At 37.6% G+C, this 21,617-nt stretch overlaps 3 protein-coding genes across 5 annotated transcripts; 2 read left to right on the top strand and 1 right to left on the bottom strand.

Moving 5' to 3' along the window:
• Positions 1 to 71: 71 nt before the first annotated feature.
• Positions 72 to 6,672, bottom strand: sst5 (somatostatin 5). Of its 3 annotated transcripts, XM_059354826.1 has the most exons (4): positions 6,644 to 6,672; positions 2,171 to 2,355; positions 1,368 to 1,768; positions 72 to 442 (listed from the first exon to the last, which is right to left on the bottom strand). In XM_059354826.1, exons 3-4 carry the CDS (start codon positions 1,488 to 1,490, stop codon positions 245 to 247), a joined length of 321 nt encoding a protein of 106 aa, XP_059210809.1. In that variant the 5' UTR covers positions 1,491 to 1,768; positions 2,171 to 2,355; positions 6,644 to 6,672; the 3' UTR covers positions 72 to 244. The 3 variants fall into 3 exon arrangements, with proteins under 3 accessions (XP_059210809.1, XP_059210808.1, XP_059210807.1); XM_059354825.1 differs by lacking the exons at positions 2,171 to 2,355; positions 6,644 to 6,672 and adding an exon at positions 1,866 to 2,136; XM_059354824.1 differs by lacking the exons at positions 2,171 to 2,355; positions 6,644 to 6,672 and having other exon boundaries at positions 1,368 to 2,138.
• LOC131989565 (uncharacterized) lies at positions 3,524 to 5,387 on the top strand. The gene has a single exon (XM_059354821.1). It carries the CDS (start codon positions 3,524 to 3,526, stop codon positions 5,261 to 5,263), a length of 1,740 nt encoding a protein of 579 aa, XP_059210804.1. The 3' UTR covers positions 5,264 to 5,387.
• On the top strand, positions 6,230 to 20,705 carry LOC131989187 (uncharacterized). Its single transcript, XM_059354386.1, has 18 exons — positions 6,230 to 6,536; positions 6,618 to 6,673; positions 9,241 to 9,330; positions 9,426 to 9,550; positions 9,636 to 9,779; positions 11,053 to 11,091; positions 11,236 to 11,409; positions 12,350 to 12,446; positions 12,535 to 12,752; positions 14,587 to 14,737; positions 15,066 to 15,274; positions 15,346 to 15,463; positions 16,892 to 17,109; positions 18,089 to 18,392; positions 19,241 to 19,410; positions 19,491 to 19,588; positions 20,077 to 20,350; positions 20,425 to 20,705. Exons 1-17 carry the CDS (start codon positions 6,508 to 6,510, stop codon positions 20,216 to 20,218), a joined length of 2,382 nt encoding a protein of 793 aa, XP_059210369.1. The 5' UTR covers positions 6,230 to 6,507; the 3' UTR covers positions 20,219 to 20,350; positions 20,425 to 20,705.
• The last annotated feature ends 912 nt before the right edge of the window (positions 20,706 to 21,617 follow it).

Below are 21,617 nucleotides of genomic sequence, written 5' to 3'. Positions count from 1 at the left end.
TATCCAGAATCAGTGGTATATCCCTTTAAGACACAAAAAAAGTTAAGTCAGCATTTTGCCTGACAAACATACCCTTATAAATCAGAACATTTTATTTGAGACACTGTGTACATCCCTTCCAATCTCACAAACATACAACCTTATTACTCCAATTAAAACAAACTGAGCAGAAATCGATTAATATATCTTTGAAAAGTACATTTAAAAACAAAAGTTCTCCAGCTTTAACTGCTGTCTTCTTGTGTTAACACGAGGTGAACGTCTTCCAGAAGAAGTTGCGGCAGCCGGCCTTGCGCTCTCTCTGGGAGAGGGGGATATGTCGCCGCATCACCTCCTCCCTGACTCCCTCCTCCTCCTCCTCCTCCAGCTCGGGGAGCATCTCGTCTCCTCTTGCTGCAATTACCTCAGACACGAGCTTCAGCAAGAGCAGGTGAGCCAGATCCTGACAGAGGACAGAAAAGGAAATAAATTAGCACTCAAGACAGCACCTGAAAATGTCATCATGGTTATCATACACTATGATAGTATTGTGTAATTAATCCAGCATATTTAAAAAAAACTTCCATTTCTTTCCGTTCTTAATCTCTCCCATTTCTAGTATTTATTTGTCCAAAATGAAAGTTCTTTTTTTTTTTTTTTTTTTTACATTTATTGCCATAAAAAATACATTTTTATTTAAATTTCTGGCAGAAATTGACCAAAAACAGAGACAATTTGTTATTCATTTTTCCCATAATGTTTTTTTTTCTTCTTTTGGCTTTTTTTATTGACATTCATTCGTGATATTTTCTTTACAACTTTTACCAAAAAATATATATATATTTTTTAGTCTGTTCTCTTGGCATTTATTTACCGAAAAGGGACACTGTTTTTCTTTTTCCTTTTTTGCCTTCTTGCCTCAATTTCTTGCCATACTTTTTTTTTTTTTTTTGGGGCATTCATTTACCAAAAAGAGCCTTTTCGGATAAATTTTTTAGAATTTTTTGGCTTTTCTTGGCATTAATTTACAATAAAAATGTTTTTTAAATTTTCTGTTATTTACAAAAAAAATGTTTTTTAAATAACTTTTACAGGCATGTTTTCTTGGCAATCATTTACCAAAAAATGATTTTTTTCTGTTTTGGCTTAGTGCATTTTCTTGCCATTTATTTGCCATAAAAGATTTTTCATTTTGGGGAACTTTTTGAGGCATTAATTTGCCAAGAGAGACAAACCCCATAATAAACAAAGTTAAAGCTGAATTTGACATTTTTCTAGACATATTGAGATAATATTGTTATCATGAATTGTTTTGGCCACAGTAAAATCTGATCCCATAACAGCTCTATTCCAGCCATTTAAATCCGTACAACATACGAGTCACTCACCTTGTCGTGTGTGAGCTCTGCTCTCTGTGTCAGCATGTCTCTGCGCGGGGCGCCGCCGACCTGCACCATCAGCACCGAGCAACACAAAGCCACGAGAAGAAGCTGCACCTGCGAGCGAAGCATCTCCACCTCAAACAGCAGACACAAGAAGCTCTTCTAATCCCACGATTCTCTGTTCAAAAGTCCAAAACACAGCCAATCAGAAAATGTGACGGTGGCGGAGCTGAGTGTTTGAGTAGGACGCTGATTGAGCTGATAAATAGTCCTCTTCATCTCCAGATCCTCCTCATCCTCGAGCCAACGAAGGGACGTGATTGGTGGAAGACGAAGGATGAGGAGGTGTGAGAACAGAAGTGTCACCGGACAGGAAAAGGTCATCATCAGACACGACTAAACTGCTCCTGAAACACATCCAACACAACATTTTGGGCTGATTGGTGCTCAAGCTGGACTTTTTCAATATGAAACACCAAACTTAATGGTAAAATATGACTTTACTTCTGCCACTCAGGAGCAGCTTTGTGAACTTTCATGAACCGGCATGCTGTGCAGTGTTGTCAATGACACAATGTGACTCAAATGTTAATGAGGCTGCGAACAAGTCCGACACTCCGCCACCCTTTATGCCGTCACTTTGAGTCAGTGGACAGTAAACACAGAGAACATCTAAATGTCACACTGCAAACAAAACCCTCAATGTAAGTGTCGCGGCACTCGCATCATTGTTGTCAAGTCGAACAATAAAACTTAAAAACGCCAAATAATCATCATTTTCACATCTCGTTCTTTAAATACACGCTGACCTTTCCTCCGCCGCAGGACTCTCACTGATAAGCCTCATTACTCACTCTCTAATCGTGACATAACTTGACTTTAAGGAACATTTCTGGCAGCAGTGAGGATGTGGAGACCGCGGGCGTCCAGCTGGGCCGCGCCGGACGGAGGAGAGGGGTCCAGTAATGTGATGATCAAAGCTCCCCACCTGCTGCTACGTGATGGAAAAAAATAGTGTCAATGTGTCAGGGTTAATTAAACATCTTCACCTATGGCCACCAAGGAGCAAATCCTCCTGCTGATTTACACATAACTATATAGTATTCTTCATTAATTTCAGTATGTCAATCTAAATTTGAAGCTGGTGAGTCAAACCTTTCAACCAGCACTAATCCCATCTGAACAGACTAATTATATGAAAGTAACACTGAGATTATCTAAACTCTTTTTTCCCTTTTTTCTCTTCTCAGTTTGTCTTGTTTTAACAATGTTCATATGATTTACACTGACTCATAAAGTGACAGTAGAAACATTGTTTTCTTTTGGCTGTATTCTGTTTCTGTATAGTCAAGATACAGAGATTCAGACTCTCAAGGACAATAATGTCCAATAAACTGAAACCCATTAAAACCACAATTTCTGACTCTCCAAGGTCCTTAAAGCTTAAAATCATGCAATCTTTTAAATCAGGGTTTCAATCTAGAGCCCTGACTTCAAAATGCTATTTTTGCCCTATGGTGTAAATATATGTGGTTTACACTCAGGTTATTGCTAGTTAACATAAAATAATTTCATTTTTGAACATTTTTCATTAAAAAAACAGCAACAAAATAAATATAGGGGCATTTAAAGGGATAACAATTCTGAAAATTAATGAATAATTGTAAATTATGATCAGGATTAAACTAACTTTTACTCATATTTCTCATATCGCTTTTATTTACATTTACATTTACATTTAGTCATTTAGCAGACGCTTTTATCCAAAGCGACTTACAGGAAGAGTAGAAACAAACAATCAAGGTATAGTGCAATAAGAGCTATTAGTGCATCAATAAGTGCTAGTGACAATTCTCAAAGAGCTCAATGAGCAGCGGTGTGATTTATTATGTTTTGGTTTAGTTTTTAATGTCTTGTGTGAACTTGTTGCTGATATGTGCTATATAAATACATTTGCTTTGAAAACTTTAAATAAATAAATAAGACATTAGAAAAGAATAATTCATTATCTTCACTATGTTTAAGTAATATTCTAACCTGAAAGATGGTCGTAAAACCTAATTCAACATTTTTTCCCAAGAATTTTATCAATAAAATACACAAAAATCAATAATGATTTGTTACTAATATTGTAATAACAAATTGTCTCTTTAAGAGACAACATGCTGGTCAAGGCAGCTGAACCAGAATGTAGAGGTCCCCTCAGCAAGTCTGGAGTAAGGCAACCTCCCATCAGAGCCTTCATGGATGACCTAACGGTGACAACAACAGCTGTACCAGGAGCCAGGTGGATCCTCCAGGGGTTGGAGCGCATCATGGCGTGGGCTCGCATGAGCTTCAAACCGGCAAAGTCCCGGTCTTTGGTTCTGAAGAAGGGGAAAGTGACAGATAGATTCCGCTTCAGCCTGGGACTACATCAGATCCCATCAGTCACTGAGAGGCCAGTGAAGAGCCTCGGAAAGGTCTTCACCTGCAGTCTGAAGGATGCAGATTCCATCAAGGCAACCAGTGCTGACCTGGAGGGCTGGTTAAGGACAGTGGACAAGTCTGGGCTCCCTGGAAGATTCAAGGCCTGGGTCTACCAGCATGGGATCCTCCCAAGAATCCTCTGGCCTCTCCTCATCTACGAGGTCCCAATGACAGTGGTGGAAGGTTTTGAACAGAAGGTGAGCAGTTATCTGCGAAGATGGCTGGGATTGCCACGCAGCCTAAGCAGCATTGGGCTATATGGGAACACCAACAAGCTCAGGCTCCCCTTCAGTTCAGTCAGAGAAGAGTTCATTGTGGCTAGGGCACGGGAACATCTGCAGTACTCTGGATCCAGAGATGCCAAAGTGTCCGGGGCAGGGATTATTGTGAGGACAGGGAGAAAGTGGAGGGCAGTCGATGCGGTCCAGCAAGCAGAGTCGCGACTGAAGCACAAGGCCATCCTGGGAACAGTGGCACAAGGCAGAGCCGGACTGGGGAGCCAACCAGCAACCAGATTCGACCGAGCCAGCGGAAGAGAGAGGCAGAGGTTGGTGCAGGAGGAGGTGCGAGCTTCAGTCGAGGAGGAGCGAACCAGCAGAGCAGTGGCCATGCGGCAGCAGGGCGCCTGGATGAAGTGGGAGCAGGCGATGGAGCGGAGTGTCACCTGGAAGGACATCTGGCAGTGGAATCCCCAGAGGATCAAATTCTTGGTCCAGGGGGTTTACGATGTCCTCCCAAGCCCATCCAACCTGTGCATATGGGGCAAAATAGAAACACCTGCATGCCCCCTGTGTTCCAAAACAGGGACACTGGAACACATCCTGAGCAGCTGCTCCAAGGCGCTGGGGGAGGGCCGGTATCGTTGGAGGCACGACCAGGTCCTCAAAACCATCGCTGAAGCAATCAGCAAGGGGATCAAGGGAAGCCGATACACCCAAGCCACAGCCAAGGCCATCCGCTTTGTCAGCGAAGGACAAAGGCCCGAAAAAACACCACAGAACGGCTCTACGGGTTTGCTCTCCACGGCCCGAGACTGGGTGATGACAGTAGACCTGCAGAAGCAGCTGAAAATTCCATCACACATCACCCAGTCCAGATTGAGACCAGACATCATCTTGACCTCAGAGGCCACCAAGCAACTCTTATTGCTGGAGCTGACAGTTCCCTGGGAGGAGAGGATGGAGGAGGCCCAGGAAAGAAAGAGGGAGAAGTACCAGGAGCTGGTGGAGGATTGCCGGAGGAACGGGTGGAAGACCAGGTGTATGCCAGTGGAGGTGGGCTGCCGGGGGTTTGCCAGCCACTCCCTGAGCAAAGCCTACGGCACACTAGGCATAACGGGTGTCAACCGTAGAAGGGCCATAGGCAACAATGTGGAGGCAGCAGAAAAAGCCTCCAGATGGCTCTGGTTAAAAAGGGGAGAGCAGTGGTTGTAGTGGGTGTAGCATGCCACTTGGACACAGGCCGAGATTTGATCACCTCGGTCGGGTCGCCTGGAGGAGGGTGTCTGTTGCAAGACCCGAAACACCCAGTGAGTCTAGGATCCAACACTGATGATGTGTCCAAGGCAGTGCATCAGTAGATGTATTGTTAACTAATAACAAATTGTCTCTTTAAGAGTAAAATAATGAGTAACATAACCAGTAGTATGGAAAATATATACAAAGGAAAAGAAAAAAGTATGGAAAATTAAAATCAGACCAAAATATCATTTCATTTTTCAATGCAAAAATAAATGAATAGATGTTTCATCAGCATGCCTACAAAAGAACAAAAATTATGAACATCCATCTCTCTGGAGATTATAAAATGTACTGGACGGATTTTATCTAACATTTTAAAATGAACTTCTTGGATACAAAACCCATTATGTTAAATCCATGTACTTTCTTTTCAATTAATTTAATTTGTTATAATAATAATAATAATAATAATAATAATAATTATTATTATTATTATTGTTATTATTATTATTATTATTATTATTATACTTTCCTACCAGCATGAGTAATTAATGTATTAATACATTTTATTTTATTTCAAAATCCATGCAGATTGATCCCACTGTACTATACAGTCATGGAAAAAATATTTTCTTCAATTTCTTGTTCATTTTAATGCCTGGTACAACTAAAGATGCATTTGTTTGGACAAATATAATGATAACAAGAAAAATAACTCATATAGTTTAATTTAAGAGCTGAAATCTAGACATTTTCCATGGTTTTCTTGGTCTAATGAGCTATTTTTCTTGTTGTTATTATATTTGTCCAAACAAATGTACATTTAGTTGTACCAGGCATTAAAATGAACAAGAAATTGAAGAAAACAAGGGTGGTCTAATAATCTTTTCAATGACTGTATGTTCACGGTGTAGTTACGCGGTCTGTCCACTGGGTGTCGCTGTAAGACTTATTAAATCCAGAGTCTCACTTTAATAGACATTTAACATAAATACGCCATGCGTCACATAAAATACCCGTGTGAATTTTTAATAATTAACTTCGAAGTTTAATTGCTGAGTTCATAAAGACGAAGGACAAAGAAAATGTGCTAATTAGCTTCTCAATTAGCTTAACAGGTGAGTCAGCAAAGATGGCGTCCTTTCTAAAGGTAAACAAGACTGACAGCTTTCAGATCGAGACGTTACATTAGCTCAGTCTACATTTCCTCCTGAAAAATGAGAATATTGTTGCATGTTTTGTGTGGGTAAGTCCCAAAGTGAGAGATAAACGCACCGTTTCGGTGTTAAACCTCTAAACACTTACTAATAACATATATTTGTTTCAGTAAGGTGTTGCTGCTCGCCTTTTTACCTTTCTGCGTCACCAGTCCAGCGCCGACAGGTAAGACAAGGGGCCGGATTCACAAAACATTCTTAGGAAAAAAAATACACTTTTTTTCTTAACTTTGCTCTTAAAACAAAATTTAAAAAGATTTGGTATTCATGAAGAAATTCTCATCTTTTCTTTAGTTGTTTTCTTAACTTTCTTCTTATTTTTTTCCTAAGTTAGAACTTGAGAACAAATGAGATTCTTAAAAACAAAGTTGTTAAATTTCTTCTCAAATTTCTTCACAACTTTAAGAGAAGCCCTCATCAGTCTTAAAACACCTACAGTGAAAAGGAAAGTCTTGATATTTATTTACTTGAACAAATTTGTATGACAATTATTTGATTTCTTTAATATTTAGTTTAGCCCTAAAAAAATATGTTAACAAATATTGTTCATTAAAGTTGGTTAGAGTAGTTTTTTGTGTGTGAATGTATGGCAGTTGTTGTATTTGATACTACTTCATTAATCACTATAAACATATTATTTAAGTAGGCCAAGTTACTAAAACCATGCAATTGATCTTAAGTTAAAAATCTTAGAATGTCCTAAGTGAGAAAACTAAGAAGTTCCTAAGACATACGACAATTCTTGAGAAGAAAATGGTGAATAGCATTTAAGAACATTCCTAGGAACATACTTTATTTTTTCTTAAGAATTTTCTTACGTTTTATCTTAAGAACACTTTTGTGAATCCGGCCCCATGTTATCAGTAACAAAGATTGATATTCTACTATTGAGCTAAATTGGGGAAATATTATCTTGTGTCATAATATTACCCACAAATGAGGAACGACCAGTGAACTCTGGAGACTCTTGGGGGCTCCATGCTAATAAAATGTTGATGTTTTTTTTCAATTTAATATACCTTCCAATGTCAGGGGAAATATTTTATCACTGTTAGAGAGCTCCTATCTGAACTTATTAATGGTATATAACGGTCTATAATACAGTGTGGAACAACATACAGTCATGAAAAAATGTTTAGACTACCCTTGTGTTCTTCAATGTATTGTTCATTTTAATGCCTGGTTCAACTAAAGGTACATTTGTGTACCAGTTCTTAAATTAAGCTTTTATGAGCTATTTTTGTTGTTATCATTATATTTGTCCAAACAAATGTACATTTAGTTGTACCAGGCATTAAAATGATCAACAAATTGGAGGAAAAAAAGTGGTCTAGTATTTTTTTCCCATCACTGTTGTATACTGTTATTTTATAGCATCCTTTAACATTGCATTTTCTAATAAGGACAGGATTTTCTTTTTACCATGTGCATGTGTAGAACTACTGCAGTAATTAAATTTTATATATTATTCAGATTTCAAATGTGGCTTTTTAATATGGCCAATTGTGCAGTTAAATCATCATCAAACCTGTATATAGATGTAAAAAATAGATAGGCATATAAAAGAAAAATTAAATATAAGAATTTTACTTTTTTTCTTACTCATGTAATCATGATACAATTCCACAGAAAGTCTATATACTTTATATACTTTTTGCCCAGACTTGAAGATCTTAACTTAAATGAGCTGCAATTAATGATTATTTACACTATTAATCCATCTGTAAGTTATTTTCTTGATTAATTGTCTATAAAATAGTGAAAAATGTCCAATTTCCCATTTTTTCTGTTTTGTTTTGTCAGCCCAAAACCCAAAGATTCAGCTCATTATGATTTAAAATTGAGAAAAGCAGGAAATCTCCATATTTGAGAGGCTGAAAACAGCATTTTCCGACATTTTTGCATGAATAATTACTCTAACGATTAATTAATTATCAAAATAGTTAGCGATAATTTTCTGGCGATTGACTATAATTAGTTGAAGCTCTAGTACTCACATATGTCAAACAAAAACAAACATTTTTTGCACATTATTTCACTGTAATCATGATTCAATTCCACAAAAAGTCTATATGCAATAATGTTAAATATTTGTCTAGCCCTGCTGCATGTATTTTTTAGTGTAATACAGAAGGTCCAGATTACCTTGAAACATCTGAATTAACTTATCTTACTTTATTGTAATTTCAAACTCATTAGCACTTTACAAAATTTGTTTGTTTTAGAATTACTTGGGTATTACCTGTTCTAAATGTTTTTAGGAACACAGTGTCAAAAAATAGTTTTAGATTTTGTACACTGTAAAAAATCTGTTTATTTTACGGTAAAATCCCGGCAGCTGTGGTTGCCAGAATTTCACTGTAAAAAATACAGTGAGTGGATTTTCTCCTGTAAATTTTAATGTAAATATCAACAAAAAACATAATTTAGACTGAATAATCTTGTTATTTTTAGGGTAATTATGTCTTAGTGACATTATGGTATTTCTCCATTAATTTTACATAAATGTTTTTATTTAAATATTCTTACAGTTTAAGTGTTATTAAGTATAGTTATTAAGTGTCTACTACGGTGATATACAATTTTTTATTTTACACCCTATTTCTGATGCTATTTGACAGTGTTTAACTGTAATTTCTACAAACATTTTTTACAGTGTATGTAAATGTCTCCAAATATCAGGAGCCCAAAGAAAAGGCCCAGTTAAAATATATTTTCTTCTCTATTCTACAGGAATGTTTCAGACCAGATGTCTGGAGCGTCACTTTTGGCTTTCTGTCAAGTCCAGCTTCCTCGGCCAGAAGATCCGTTTTGACTTTGAAGGTGTGTTGATTTTATTGTCACTGAGAAAGCTCTTACTAGATCTGCGTGTGTAACCATACCTGACCTGTTGACGCCCTTTTACTGTAAACAAACAGACCAGGACGGGTTCCACGTCCTGTCTGACCAGGAGGCCACTCTCTGTGGTTACTCCGTCCTGATCGATGATGTTGGAGACCTCGTGTTTCGTGCTTCCTTCCTGGCCTGTCATGTCCACAGAAAGGTAGGTTTTCCTGCATCTTTCTACATTTTTATGCTTTATATGTTGCAGGATTGCAACTCACCACTTCTGTATGTCTCCCCTGCAGGGAGAAGCAGACTACCACCTGCGTGTTTGGTTTGTGAAGCTGCAGGCGGACGGGAAGGTGGCGGCGTATCCCTTCCAGCTCCACTGCTCGCTCCGGGGGCGGTGGAGCTTCAGAGAGATCGTCTGTGAGGAAAACTACATGGAGGTGAATTTACTAACCTGCAGAGTTAGATCACCACATCTACAACTATGGTGGAGGTGTAAGAGATTTACAAATATACTGTGTTAACCCTCTGAAGCCCACGCAGTTTCTGGCCCACGGCCCAGTTTTTCACTGCAGTACATAAGTCCTGCAACTCTGTGGAAAAAGCACCATCATGGTTTGAAGTAAAGGCTCTCAAGGATGTCTTTTGTGCAGTGTATATATATATGTGTGTGTGTGTGTGTGTGTGTGTGTGTGTGTGTGTGTGTGTGTTCATACCCCTTGAATGTTTCACATTGTCTTCTTCTTGTCCGGTCACTCAGATTGTGAGGACGGCCAGCTCTAAGCAGATTTAAACAAGTGCCATACTGCTTCCATTCCTTAATGATAGATTTAACTGAACTCTGTGGGATATTCACTGAGCTGGACATTTTTTTGTAGTCATCTCTTGACTTATACTTTTCAATTATCTTTTCTCTGAGTTGCTAGGAGTGTTCTTTTGTCTTCATGTTGCAATTGGAGCAGGAAAGGTGATGAACACGAGACTGGACCTCCCAGATACAGATGTTTTTATACTATAATCACTTGACACACATTAACTGTACTCAAGTGATCTCCATTTCACTAACTGTGACACTGCTGGCATCAACTAGCTGGAACTCTGTTGAATTAGGTCAGTTACTTTAAAGAGTATGAATACTTAGGCAATCATTAACTTTACCTTATGTATTTCTAATTAATTGATACTATTTTGTAAAAATCTGTTTTCACTAATTGTTTGCAAGTTTTAGCAATATTAAAAGAAATGGGCTGTCCTCTCCTCTCTGTTCTGTGTAAACAGCCTGCAGATCGGTCAAAGTTTCAACAGATTTTTGTCATGAAACTGTTGGTCCTGGCTGAGTTATTCATGGCTTTACAGTAGCACCGAGGAGACCAGAATTTATTGTTGTTACAGGTTCTGATTCGTGCAAATGGTTAATTTTTTGGTTTCATTTTACATTAAATGTAGGATGAAGTTTGACATTTTGATGAAATGTCACTATTTTAAGCTTAGATATGTTTTTTTGTCTTTAAGAAACGTCAGAAATTCTAAAATTCGATGATAGGTTCTGTTTTTACAGTATCTGGCTTTTAAAATGGTGCAATTTTGGTGATTGATTGATCTGAAAACTTGAGTTCAGTTTTGAATGTTAACTTTTCCAATGCATGTGCTGGGGCTGATCGAAGATGTAAGCAATCTATAAAGGTAAATAAAACCTAATCTTTTCCTCTCCAGGTGTCCATCCAGCTGCCCGTTACATCCACAAATGAGAAGGTTAGTAAGTGCCATATACCCAGAGATTTATTTGTTTTAATGACTAATGATGAAGAATTTCCAAGATAAGAAAAGCTGCAAAAGCTGTCTTCCTTTGTGCATGATGAATATGTGTTTTAAATGATTTTTTTTTGCACGGAGCAGGTAGCTGACGAGGCAGACATGGCTGTGATGTTCCACAGAGATGACCAGGCTCCAGGGGAAGCCAGGGTCTGGTCCCTGACAGAAGCAGCTGCTCTGGGCTACCACATCTCCCTGCGAGGCTCTCTCCTCACCCTGCGCTCTCCCTACTCCTCCGCTCTCTCATACTTTGTCAAGGTACTCAGAGGTTAAATTATTTACTGCACTGAAAAAAATTGGAGTGACATTTACTTAAAAAAAGCTAGGCAAGTTTTTCCACACAGAAAGTGTTTGTAATCTTTACTCAGGCTGTTTCTAAGTAATATTTATTTAATAGAACCACTTTAAAAAAAGAAAAAGAAAATACACAAGTAAATTGCAGATTCACCGATGTCCCTCAATTCGTTTTACTTGGAAATATCAACTAATTAAGCCAATGAACTGGTTTAGTGAATATTAGTTGGAAAGATTGATTCAATTTACATACAAAACTGAGGACACACCCTGGTTCGTAGCTACAGAAGTTGAAAAGTTATTTTTTTAAAAAAAAATTTATTATAATTATTTATAATTTGAGTTATTGTTTTTTTTTTTTTTTTCCTTTTATGAGTACTATTGTTTTTATCTCTCTAATTTTGCTACACTGGAACAAATTGCTGTTTGATTAGTTATCATTTTTGGATGACTACTATTTCAGTTGCACAATTTTATTGGAGTGAATAAAAATGTAAAGTTATTTTATATCTGATCCAAGATGAAAGATTGAGGAAAGATGGCAAGTGTAATTTGAAGATGGATTATTGGAGGGGTTTGATTGATGTATACCAGATGTTTGCAAAATGTTTGTTAAAATGTTCAATAAAAAGAAAAAAAAAAAAAGAAAAAACTGAGGACACATAATAACAAACGATCACTAAGTAATGCACTACATGAAAAACTGCTATTTTAACGTAAAATCACTGAATTTGTATTTCTTTGTAGAATTTATATAGATGATTGAAATAATAATTACAGGGCCAAAAAATCTCTTTTTTTTCAGTGTGTGGATTAGGTTGCATATTGAATTTAAAATCCTTCCTTTCACTGTGAGTGCTTTGTTTCTTGTTTTTCCTGGCTGCTGTGTGGGTGTTTCTCCCAGGAGAACGGAGTGGATTTAGAGATTGTCAGAGCAACCATCCGCTGTCGTCTCCAGAGAAACGTCCTCGCCGTCGACGCCACTGTTGCCTGCGCTCTGAGTTAGTACGGTTTATCAAAATAATTGTGCAACTGTGAAATACCAAAGTGTGAAATGTCTCCTTCCTCTGTCCCCTTCCTCCCCCACAGATAAGGCTACAGCCGATGGGTCTGACCTGCTGTGGGCTGTCCCTCATATTCTGACTCCGTTAGTCCACGGTCGGTTCAGGGACAGAGGTGTGAGGATCGGAGTGAACGGACGAGTTCTCAGTGAGTCTGAAAATAAAGAGAGGGGATACAAGATCAGCCAGCAGGAGGGCAGAGTGGAGGTCAGGGTTCCTTTAGGAGCCCGAGGTGGACACGTTAAGGTACACAAGACATACAGTCATGGAAAAAATGATTAGACCACCCTTGTTTTCTTCACTTTATTGTTCATTTTAATGCCTGGTACAACTAAAGGTATATTTAATGATAACAACAAAAATAGCGGTAAAGGCATTGCTCTCGCTTTATATCCGGTAGTTGCAAAAAGCATATTTAACTTATAGTTAACTTATAATAGATGAGCAATAAAGTATATTTTAATATCAATAAGCAAACAAAATAAGATTAATAAAGGCATGGCAAAGACATAATGGGTGGGTCATGGGTGTTTGTAATGCCATTATTAACACTTATATAAGCGTATAAACACACAATAATGTTAATAAGCATCTTGTAAGGACTTACAAGGGCCTTATTACTTGTTAATTAATGGTTATTACAAGGACCTTAATATAAAGCGTTACCAAAATAGCTCATAAGAGTTTAATTCAAGAGCTGATATCTTGCCATTTCCCATGGTTTTCTTGTTAATGATTATCAATATCAGATATCAGCTTTAAATTAAACTCTTATAAGCTTTTTTTGTTGTTATCATTATATTTGTCCAAACAAATGTCCCTTTAGTTGTACCAGGCATTAAAATGAACAAGAAATTAATAATTTTTCCTATGACTGTACTACAATACTATATTTTAATTATAATTTTACCTTCAAATGATTATGAGCACAAGATAATATATATATATATATATGTATAAATGTAAAGATAACTTCACAATGAAACTCTTTTTCTTTACACTGTGGCACTGATTTTACAGAGTTTCTGACTGGAATATGTTGAATATAGTTTGCCAAAAATGTTAAACATATGTTTAGGAGTGTTATTTATTCATTCATTATTTTTATACATTGAATAAATATATTTGTTGTTTTCAGTAGGTTGTTTAGGTGCACTGATGTTACATCATAGTTAATCTTATTTGTTTTAAATGTAATTTTTTTATTTTTTATTATTTATTTAAATCTGTATTTATAGGCCTATTTATATTATTACTATACATTTATGTATTCATCAATTTATTTTTTACATTTTTTATTTGTTTTTCAGTTGAATTATAGTCAAAGTTTGTTTTTTTAAATCCACTGTAAAAATTGTTTGTTGTTTTTTTAAATTTAAAAGTTCAACAAATGTTTCCATCATCATTAGCAAATCATGTTAAATAAAAATACTACATTACTTAGCAGCCCTCAATGGTTCCCATCCCTGGCCAAAGTACCTCCAATGGAGAAGTCCAGGAGATAATAAGTTGATTTAAAGCAGGGGTCTCAAACTCGCGACCCGCGGCCCAATTGCGGCCCTCGTGATGATATTTTGTGGCCCTCACCTTGATATGAAAGTTTAATGTGAGTTTTATATGAATGGCACTTGATGTGATGTGTGTGGAAGGTCCCTTTAATTACTTTTTTGGGGGGGTAATTTTGTGTCTTTTTTTAAATAATTTTGTGTCTTTTTTAGTAATTTTGTGTCTTTTTGTTCATTTTGTGTCTTTTTTGGTCATTTTGTGTCTTTTTTTGGTTATTTTGTCTTTTTTTTAGTAATTTTGTTTTTTTGGGTCATTTTGTGTCTTTTTTTAGTAATTTTGTGTCTTTTTTTGATATTTTTTATACTGCCTCCAGCGGCCCCCAGGTAATTTGAGTTTGAGACCCCTGATTTAAAGGAAAAGAAAGAAAAGGATTACTTCAGTTGCAGAAAATGTGTTTTATTTTTAAATAAAATTAAATTGTACATTTGCTAAAATATCTGTACAAAGTGTGTATTTTCTGAGTGACTGACTGAGTATGTTTCACCTCTCGGTGTGTCTGCTGTATTTCCTGCAGAGCGGTGTAGTGAGGGGACAGTACAGCCAGTCCGTGTCAGTGGATCTGTTCTTCAGGAGTCAGTGGGAGGACGATCGCTGGCCGCTCACACAGCATCGCTCCTTCAGGCTCCTCCAGACTCGTCTCATCCCACCAATCATCTTCACCAACAGTAAGGTGTCCTAGGCCAGTGATTCCCAACCTTTTTCTTGAGGGACCCACATTTTTACCATTGTAAACTTTGGCGCGTTATTCTTATTTTAGAGAAATACCTCTTATTATTTACGTATTTTACTTTATTTATTTATATTATAGCAACAACTGAACATCCACGCTGGGGATCAATTAGGGTTTATGCCATCTTTACATAAAAAATAGAAACATTAGAGCTTGTTTCAGATAAAAAAATAGCTTTTGTTTTCGACCGATACATTATTTTAAAAAATACTTCTAGCCTGTAGTATCCATCACGCTGCCATCTCTGATCTCTCTCTCCACAGACACATCTGACGGATTGTTCTCCGTCACATTCGGCCTCTTTGCACCCGACGTCTCCCTCCAGAAGGTGACGGTCGATGGTGGCGGTGACCTTTTGACCTGGACCCACAGTGACACCGCCGACCTCAGTGTGTCCAGGCTCGCCCACTCCAACGGGAGCCACTCCTATCATCTGCGTTTCCCGTTGTCACACCCAAAAATCATCCCAGAGGTGAAATTAATCGACACTGAGTGGTTTTTGTTCTGTGTAGAAGCTGAAAAATATCTCCCGTCTGATCCCAGTTCATAGGTGGAGGCTTTAAGACGTACAGCCTCTCTTTCACCTTTACTCTAAAAGTCTCACCCAGCGGAGAGCTGTTTTACCATGAAGCCACTATAGAGCCGAGAACTGAATACACAGGTGAGTGATTTTAAGTTTTTAGCAATGATGCAAACCAGTTAATGTAGTTTAAATCAATATGCTGATAGTTTGCATGATTAATGCTCACTAAACAACATGTATTGTTTATATTGCTGACAATAATTTTCCAACACATTCCATTTGTATGTTTGGGATTAATTTCATACCTTTCAGGCAGCTGTTTGTCTCTGTATTAGTACTGTTTTTCATTTAAGGTTTGTTTTAAAAAGTCTTCCAGGTGGCAGTGAGAATCTCTGATATATACAGGTGCATCTCAATACATTAGAATATGATGGAAAAGTCCATTTCCAGTAGTTAAAGTCAAACAGCCCCAACAAAGTATTGAGTCATATAGATGGACAAACTTTTCAGAGGCCAATATTTCCATATTAAACATACTTTTTAAAATTGGTCTTTTGTAATATTCATTTTTTTTCTTTGAGACACTGAATTTTAGGTCTTCATTAAATGTAAGCCATAATCATTATAATTACAAGAAATTAAATAAATTAAGACATGAAATGTTTCATTCTGTGTGTAATGGATCTATATAATGTGTTATTTTCACTTTTTGAATTGAATTACTGACATAAATAAACTTTTCTATGATATTCTAATTTATCGAGATGCACCTGTAAGAACAAATGTCAAATCTGATTCCTTAAGCTTCATTAAAGTCAAGTGAAGTTGATTTTATAATGTTGCAGCATCACCTGAAACCAATAACCTAATAATAATAATAATAATATACATAATTTCTGGATTTATAAAATATACAGGGATGTTAATACATATTTTAGCATGACCAAGGTTGTTTTTCTTCCAGTTATTTTAAGTTGTTTAATGTGACAGTTTTTTGTGACCGTGTGATGATTTTTGCTATTGTTTCTTTTTAATTCGTGTTTGTTTGTTTTTTTAACATTAAGTTCAGAGTGAGTAGACTGTCTGGGCTGAGCATGTACTGTATGAGTCTAAATCTCATTGGACAAATTAAAAAGATTCTTCATCCTTGTGGAGAAAATACAGATTGTAAAACACCTTGATGAGGGCCTTTTGCTTAAACATGTCTGTAACATAAAGAAGTCTGCCAAGCAAGTTGGTACTTTCCACACCTGGAAGATTAGGAAATTATTCTAATAACAAAGAGTATGCTTTGGAAAAGGATACTATTGTGCTATTTGTATGTCAAGTCAAGTCCAATTAAATGTATTTCTAAAGCACATTTAAAATAAGTCGCTTTGACCAAAGTGCTGTACAAAAGTGTATAAAATCACAGTCAAGACGGAAAAAACACATGAAAATTCACAGTGACAGTAGTAACACCAGTCAACAAACGAGTATAAAAAAGCTACAAAGAGAAATGTTAAACTATTCTCTTAAAACCTAAATATGAATATCATCCTCACTAACGTGTCCCCATGTTGGCAGCTCCGGGTTCCCCAAAGCTGGAGGGGAAGTGCACAGAGAGCAGCCTGCTGGTGCTGCTGCACCACAGGGCCCATCATACTGAGCTGCAGTGGGAGCTCTTCCTCGGAGCTCATAAACTGGACTGGGACCTGGTGGAGATGGGCAAGTTCGTGGTGGAGGCGGAGGACGACTACCTGACTGTGGAGATCCCTCTCTACAGCCCTGGAATGAACTATGTGGTGATCTGTCCTTTTGTTTACCTGATGTGATGTAACCACACGCAACTTTCTGTTGGATAATGGTGGATAATTCAGTCGTGGCTTTACATAAGCCTGATCTTTGGGTTGATTTTATAGTTTAACTCATGCTCAGGCACACTGTAAAAAAACTTGTTGCTTTTACAGAAAAAAAATGGCAGCTGTGGTTACCAGAATAATTCTGCAAAAAAATACAGTATAAATACATTTACATTTAGTCATTTAGCAGACGCTTTTATCCAAAGCGACTTAAATAAATAAATAAATGTAAACAACTTTACAGAACAACTTGTAAATTTCACTGTTATTCAATCTACAATAAATAATAACTGAATGTTAATTTACTGGTATTCAATGCACAATAAGCAAAATATGCATGTAAATTTAGCATAAATAATTAGTATAAAAGCAGCATCGCCCTGTTAAATTAGCAGTAAAGGACGGTAATCTATTACTAAAGTTTTAGGATGTAAAATTTACAATTTGTTCTGTAAAGATGTTGACATTTGTTCTGTATTGCGGAAATATTCTGGTAACCACAGCTGCCAGTTTTTTTTCTCTGTAAAAACAACATTTTTACAGTGCAGAGTCGCAGTTTTTCAGAGTCACAGAAATACTGATAATTAAATTATTTAACTAAGTTACTACAAGAGGTTTTCAACTGGTTATAAAATAGTCTCAATTAAATGTGGCAGCCTACACCACACTGCTGGAGGCCCACGTTGTATTAGAGGCACTGTAGAGATGGGAGATGCGTGGGAGAACCAGAACCAGGACTGAGTGAGAGGCAGACTTGCTGCGATAAAATTGTGGTTTTCTAAGGGGAGTCTGGCAGCAGTGGTGGTGCTCATGGACCACAGGGGCCACCAGAATCAATGCAAATTTTGTAGAAACTTTTTTTTTTTTCTTGCCCATTTATTCAGCTAATGCCTAATCGGTTGGTGCAATTCAGTAAATGAAGTCTTTATGTAAATTAAGGATTAGAAACACTTCTCATAGTTTCTTAAAGGGATTTCAACACATCATTGTACCCTCAGTGCTTATAAAAAAGATGTGCAGTGTAATTCACTTTACAAGAATTACACTATTACTCCATAATATTGCCGTTGTGATGATGCACGTTTCCTTCTTTTCTTTTCCCATGCAGGAGCTGACGTTGCAGGGTTTTGTCTCAGGAGTGGAAGTGTTCGTTGTGGATGCAGAGTCTCTGGAAGTGGCGGACAGTCTGGTCCATAGATGTACCTTTCCTGTCAGAGAACAACTCGGTACAAGCCATAAGCTCAAACTGAAGCATACTTTTTTAGTTTTAGTTTATTTATTTATTTAGAACTATTTTTTATTGTTTTTCAACAGAAACACAAGAACATACATTTTGCCATCATGTCAGTAACAGTTAGATAAAATAAAAAATAAAAAATATGCCATCCATCTATTTTCAACAGGTACATTGACTTCCAATTGACTGCCCGTCCTCCATCCTCACAACACAGACAGAAGCCCCTCCCCATATTGCTCTGCATACACACACATCACCCCTTAATGTAGTCACAGCAACACCAACATCCTACAAAGTAAGCAGTGACACATCAAGCAAGCGTGAAACAATAAAATATGGTAGTATGTAAGTGCCACACTGCAAAAGAAGACACTTATGGATTTATCACATAAGGCTGGCCCCTCATGATTAGCTGAGACAATTCATCAGGTAGATAGTTAAGGAGAGGAGCCCACATTTCATTAAAGGACCTCTCATTACCCTTCACAACTGCAACTTCACAAGTCTTTCATGGGGGAGGACACGTAATATTTCCCTATACCATGAGGTGACAGTAGGTGGTTTGTCATTGATCCAGTTAATTAAAATACATTTTCTGGCCAGTAGTAGCAATTTGCGCATAGTTTGAACTTCAAACGGGTTAAAGTCACCTCCTTAGATGGGAGGCCGAGGATGAAAAGGCCAGGGTCCCTCGCCACTTTTGCTTGGAAAATGCCACTCATTTCCTGCGAGATTGTACCCCAAAATCTTTTTATCAATTTACATTGCCAGAAGTAGTGGTAATATGTTCTAGTTTTAGTTTATAATAGTCTGACCCTTGCTGTGTTTCTCTGACAGCATGTTTGCCAGAAGGGAGGATGGTTGCTGTGGTCGACACCACACACACCATCCCGGCCACTCGCCCCAACCGGACCACGCTGTTGGACCCCAGCTGTGTTCCCATTGAAACGGACAGTACCAGAGCCCTGTTCAGCTTCAGCCTGGACTCCTGTGGGACAACTGTAACTGTGAGATACTTTAATTTACTGAAGTTCACACAGAAAATATGTTTCCTGGTGTCTTTTCTGATCTCCTCGTATTTCCTCAGAGTGAGGGAAATTTCCTTGTCTATGAAAACCAGATCAGTTACCCTCAAGAGTTTCTACCTTTAAATGGTCCTCTCATACACAGAGATTCTCCATACAGGTAAGAAACCTACATACTGTTCATTGTTTATTTTTTTGCTAATAAACTTTTATTTAGAGGATTAAAATTCTGAAAAACCAATGTATATTTACTAGTTCTGATCAGGATTGAAGTTATAGATAGATAGATAGATAGATAGATAGATAGATAGATAGATAGATAGATAGATAGATAGATAGATAGATAGATAGATAGATAGATAGATAGATAGATAGATAGATAGATAGATAGATAGATAGATAGATAGATAGATAGATAGATAGATAGATAGATAGATAGATAGATAGATACTTTATTAATCCCTTGGGAAGGTTCCCTCAGGAAATTGGCAATTCCAGCAGCAGCAGTACAACACCAATAGAATAAATAGAATAAAGTTAGTAATATAATTCTGTTGGCCGTTTTTTAAGGACATCACAGCAACTTTTTAAGATAAAGCAATAACATTAAACTGGACGACATTGTTGATGTAAGTTTTTTCTATTTAGGCTGACAATTCAGTGTCGCTACCCAGCAAACCATAGTAGTACTTTTGCTATGCAACATCCTTCAAACTCCTCTTTGGACCGTTCCCCTATGCCAAGCAAAAACACACGCAGGGAAGCTGCAGACACAGGTGTGTGTGTGTGAAACATTTCCCAGTCAATCTACAACTCATATTTGATAATGTGAGTGAATTTGTAGGGACTGTTTCGCCTCTTCTCAGTGAACAGTCTGACGCAGCTGGTGTCGGCTGTATTTTGCGTTCTGCACATTCTGAAGGTAGGTGCTTCACCTGAGGAGCTGATTGAACCACATCCTCAACAAATCACATGCTGACTGTTTGGTCTCTGTAGGTCCACAGTGCTACAGTGCTTCAACTCCGGTGTCCACTATCAGACGCACACCAAGACCTGGTTACCACCCTGCTGCTCCGTACATCAAAGTATGAGGCTTTCTAAACGATGTAGAGAAAATGAGAAAGGTTGGTTGCTTATCTGAAATGTGGTTTAATGTCACGTTCTTTTCTCATGTTGTATTATTGTAACAGGAGCCGGGGAATCATCACAAGTTAAATTGATTCTTTTGGATTGTAATGATATGGATTTTCAAATAAAGCTCAAATTTCTGTCTTAAATGCTCTTGAAGTAGGTGAACATGTAAGGACAGACACACAGAACTGGGTTGAGTAGCTGAAACAACCCAAAACTATGGTGCATTCACATGCTCCCATTTCCTGAGTGAAAGTCTCTTAAGACTGCTCGTTTGAGATTTAAGTCACCATGTGAAAACAAGTGTTTCATTTTACCACAATTAGTTTCCAAATACCGAATCACAAATTGCATGCAAGCAAAAAAATGTATATGCAATAGGCCCATCAATGGCTTTGCATTTCCTGCATTGTTTACCAACTCACTAAATTGTTAGCTTCAAAAGGTAGGGTATATGTTGTCATAACTTATTTGGATGCCAAGTGTTTTGTGTACAGTACTTCCCATGGCAGCCATGAGCTCAAGAGTTCATTTGAGGGCGTTCCCGGTGGCACACCTGGTAGAGCGCGCACGAGAGGCATTGTCCTCGTAAGCGGGCGGTCTGGGTTCGAATCTGACTTGGAGCCCTTTCCCGCATGTCCTCCCCTCTGTCTCCCCCTTCACTCCTATCCTATCAATAAAGCCCAAAAAATATCTTTAAAAAAATTTTTAAATCATCTGTCAATCAAATCAAAATTACTTTAACTTTCCCCTCAGGGACAAATAGTCTGTTAGAGACAGACTGATGGCTGTAGGAGTGAAGGATCTTTTGAATCTCCGTCCTGCAACGGAGAGAAAGGAGCCATCCACTGCTGTTTTTTGGTCCATAAAGGTTTTGTGTAGCGGATGATCCGGGTATTTCAAGATGGATTTTATCTTGACAGTGCATCTCAACCTCCAGTGGTTGCAACCACAGAACCAGCTCTTTTGACTAGTCTGTCCAACCGCCTTGCATCTCTGTCTGATACTGCAGCATAAAACACTTGCCACCACAGACTGATAAGACAAAGATGCTGCAG

This window comes from Centropristis striata, chromosome 17, assembly GCF_030273125.1.
Source record: "Centropristis striata isolate RG_2023a ecotype Rhode Island chromosome 17, C.striata_1.0, whole genome shotgun sequence".
In the NCBI taxonomy this organism is placed as follows: domain Eukaryota; kingdom Metazoa; phylum Chordata; class Actinopteri; order Perciformes; family Serranidae; genus Centropristis; species Centropristis striata.
The sequence above is the reverse complement of the archived record's forward strand: the minus strand, read 5'-3'. Positions and strand labels throughout refer to the sequence as shown.

Excerpts from the sequence above, each read along its gene's own strand:
- sst5 (XM_059354826.1), bottom strand. The coding sequence starts at position 1,490 with ATGCTTCGCTCGCAGGTGCAGCTTCTTCTCGTGGCTTTGTGTTGCTCG. Across the intron at positions 443-1,367 it reads CAGAGCTCACACACGACAAG|GATCTGGCTCACCTGCTCTT; the intron begins GTGAGTGACTCG and ends GTCCTCTGTCAG.
- LOC131989565 (XM_059354821.1), top strand. The coding sequence starts at position 3,524 with ATGCTGGTCAAGGCAGCTGAACCAGAATGTAGAGGTCCCCTCAGCAAG.
- LOC131989187 (XM_059354386.1), top strand. The coding sequence starts at position 6,508 with ATGAGAATATTGTTGCATGTTTTGTGTGG. Across the intron at positions 6,674-9,240 it reads CACCAGTCCAGCGCCGACAG|GAATGTTTCAGACCAGATGT; the intron begins GTAAGACAAGGG and ends TCTATTCTACAG. Across the intron at positions 9,551-9,635 it reads CCTGTCATGTCCACAGAAAG|GGAGAAGCAGACTACCACCT; the intron begins GTAGGTTTTCCT and ends TCTCCCCTGCAG.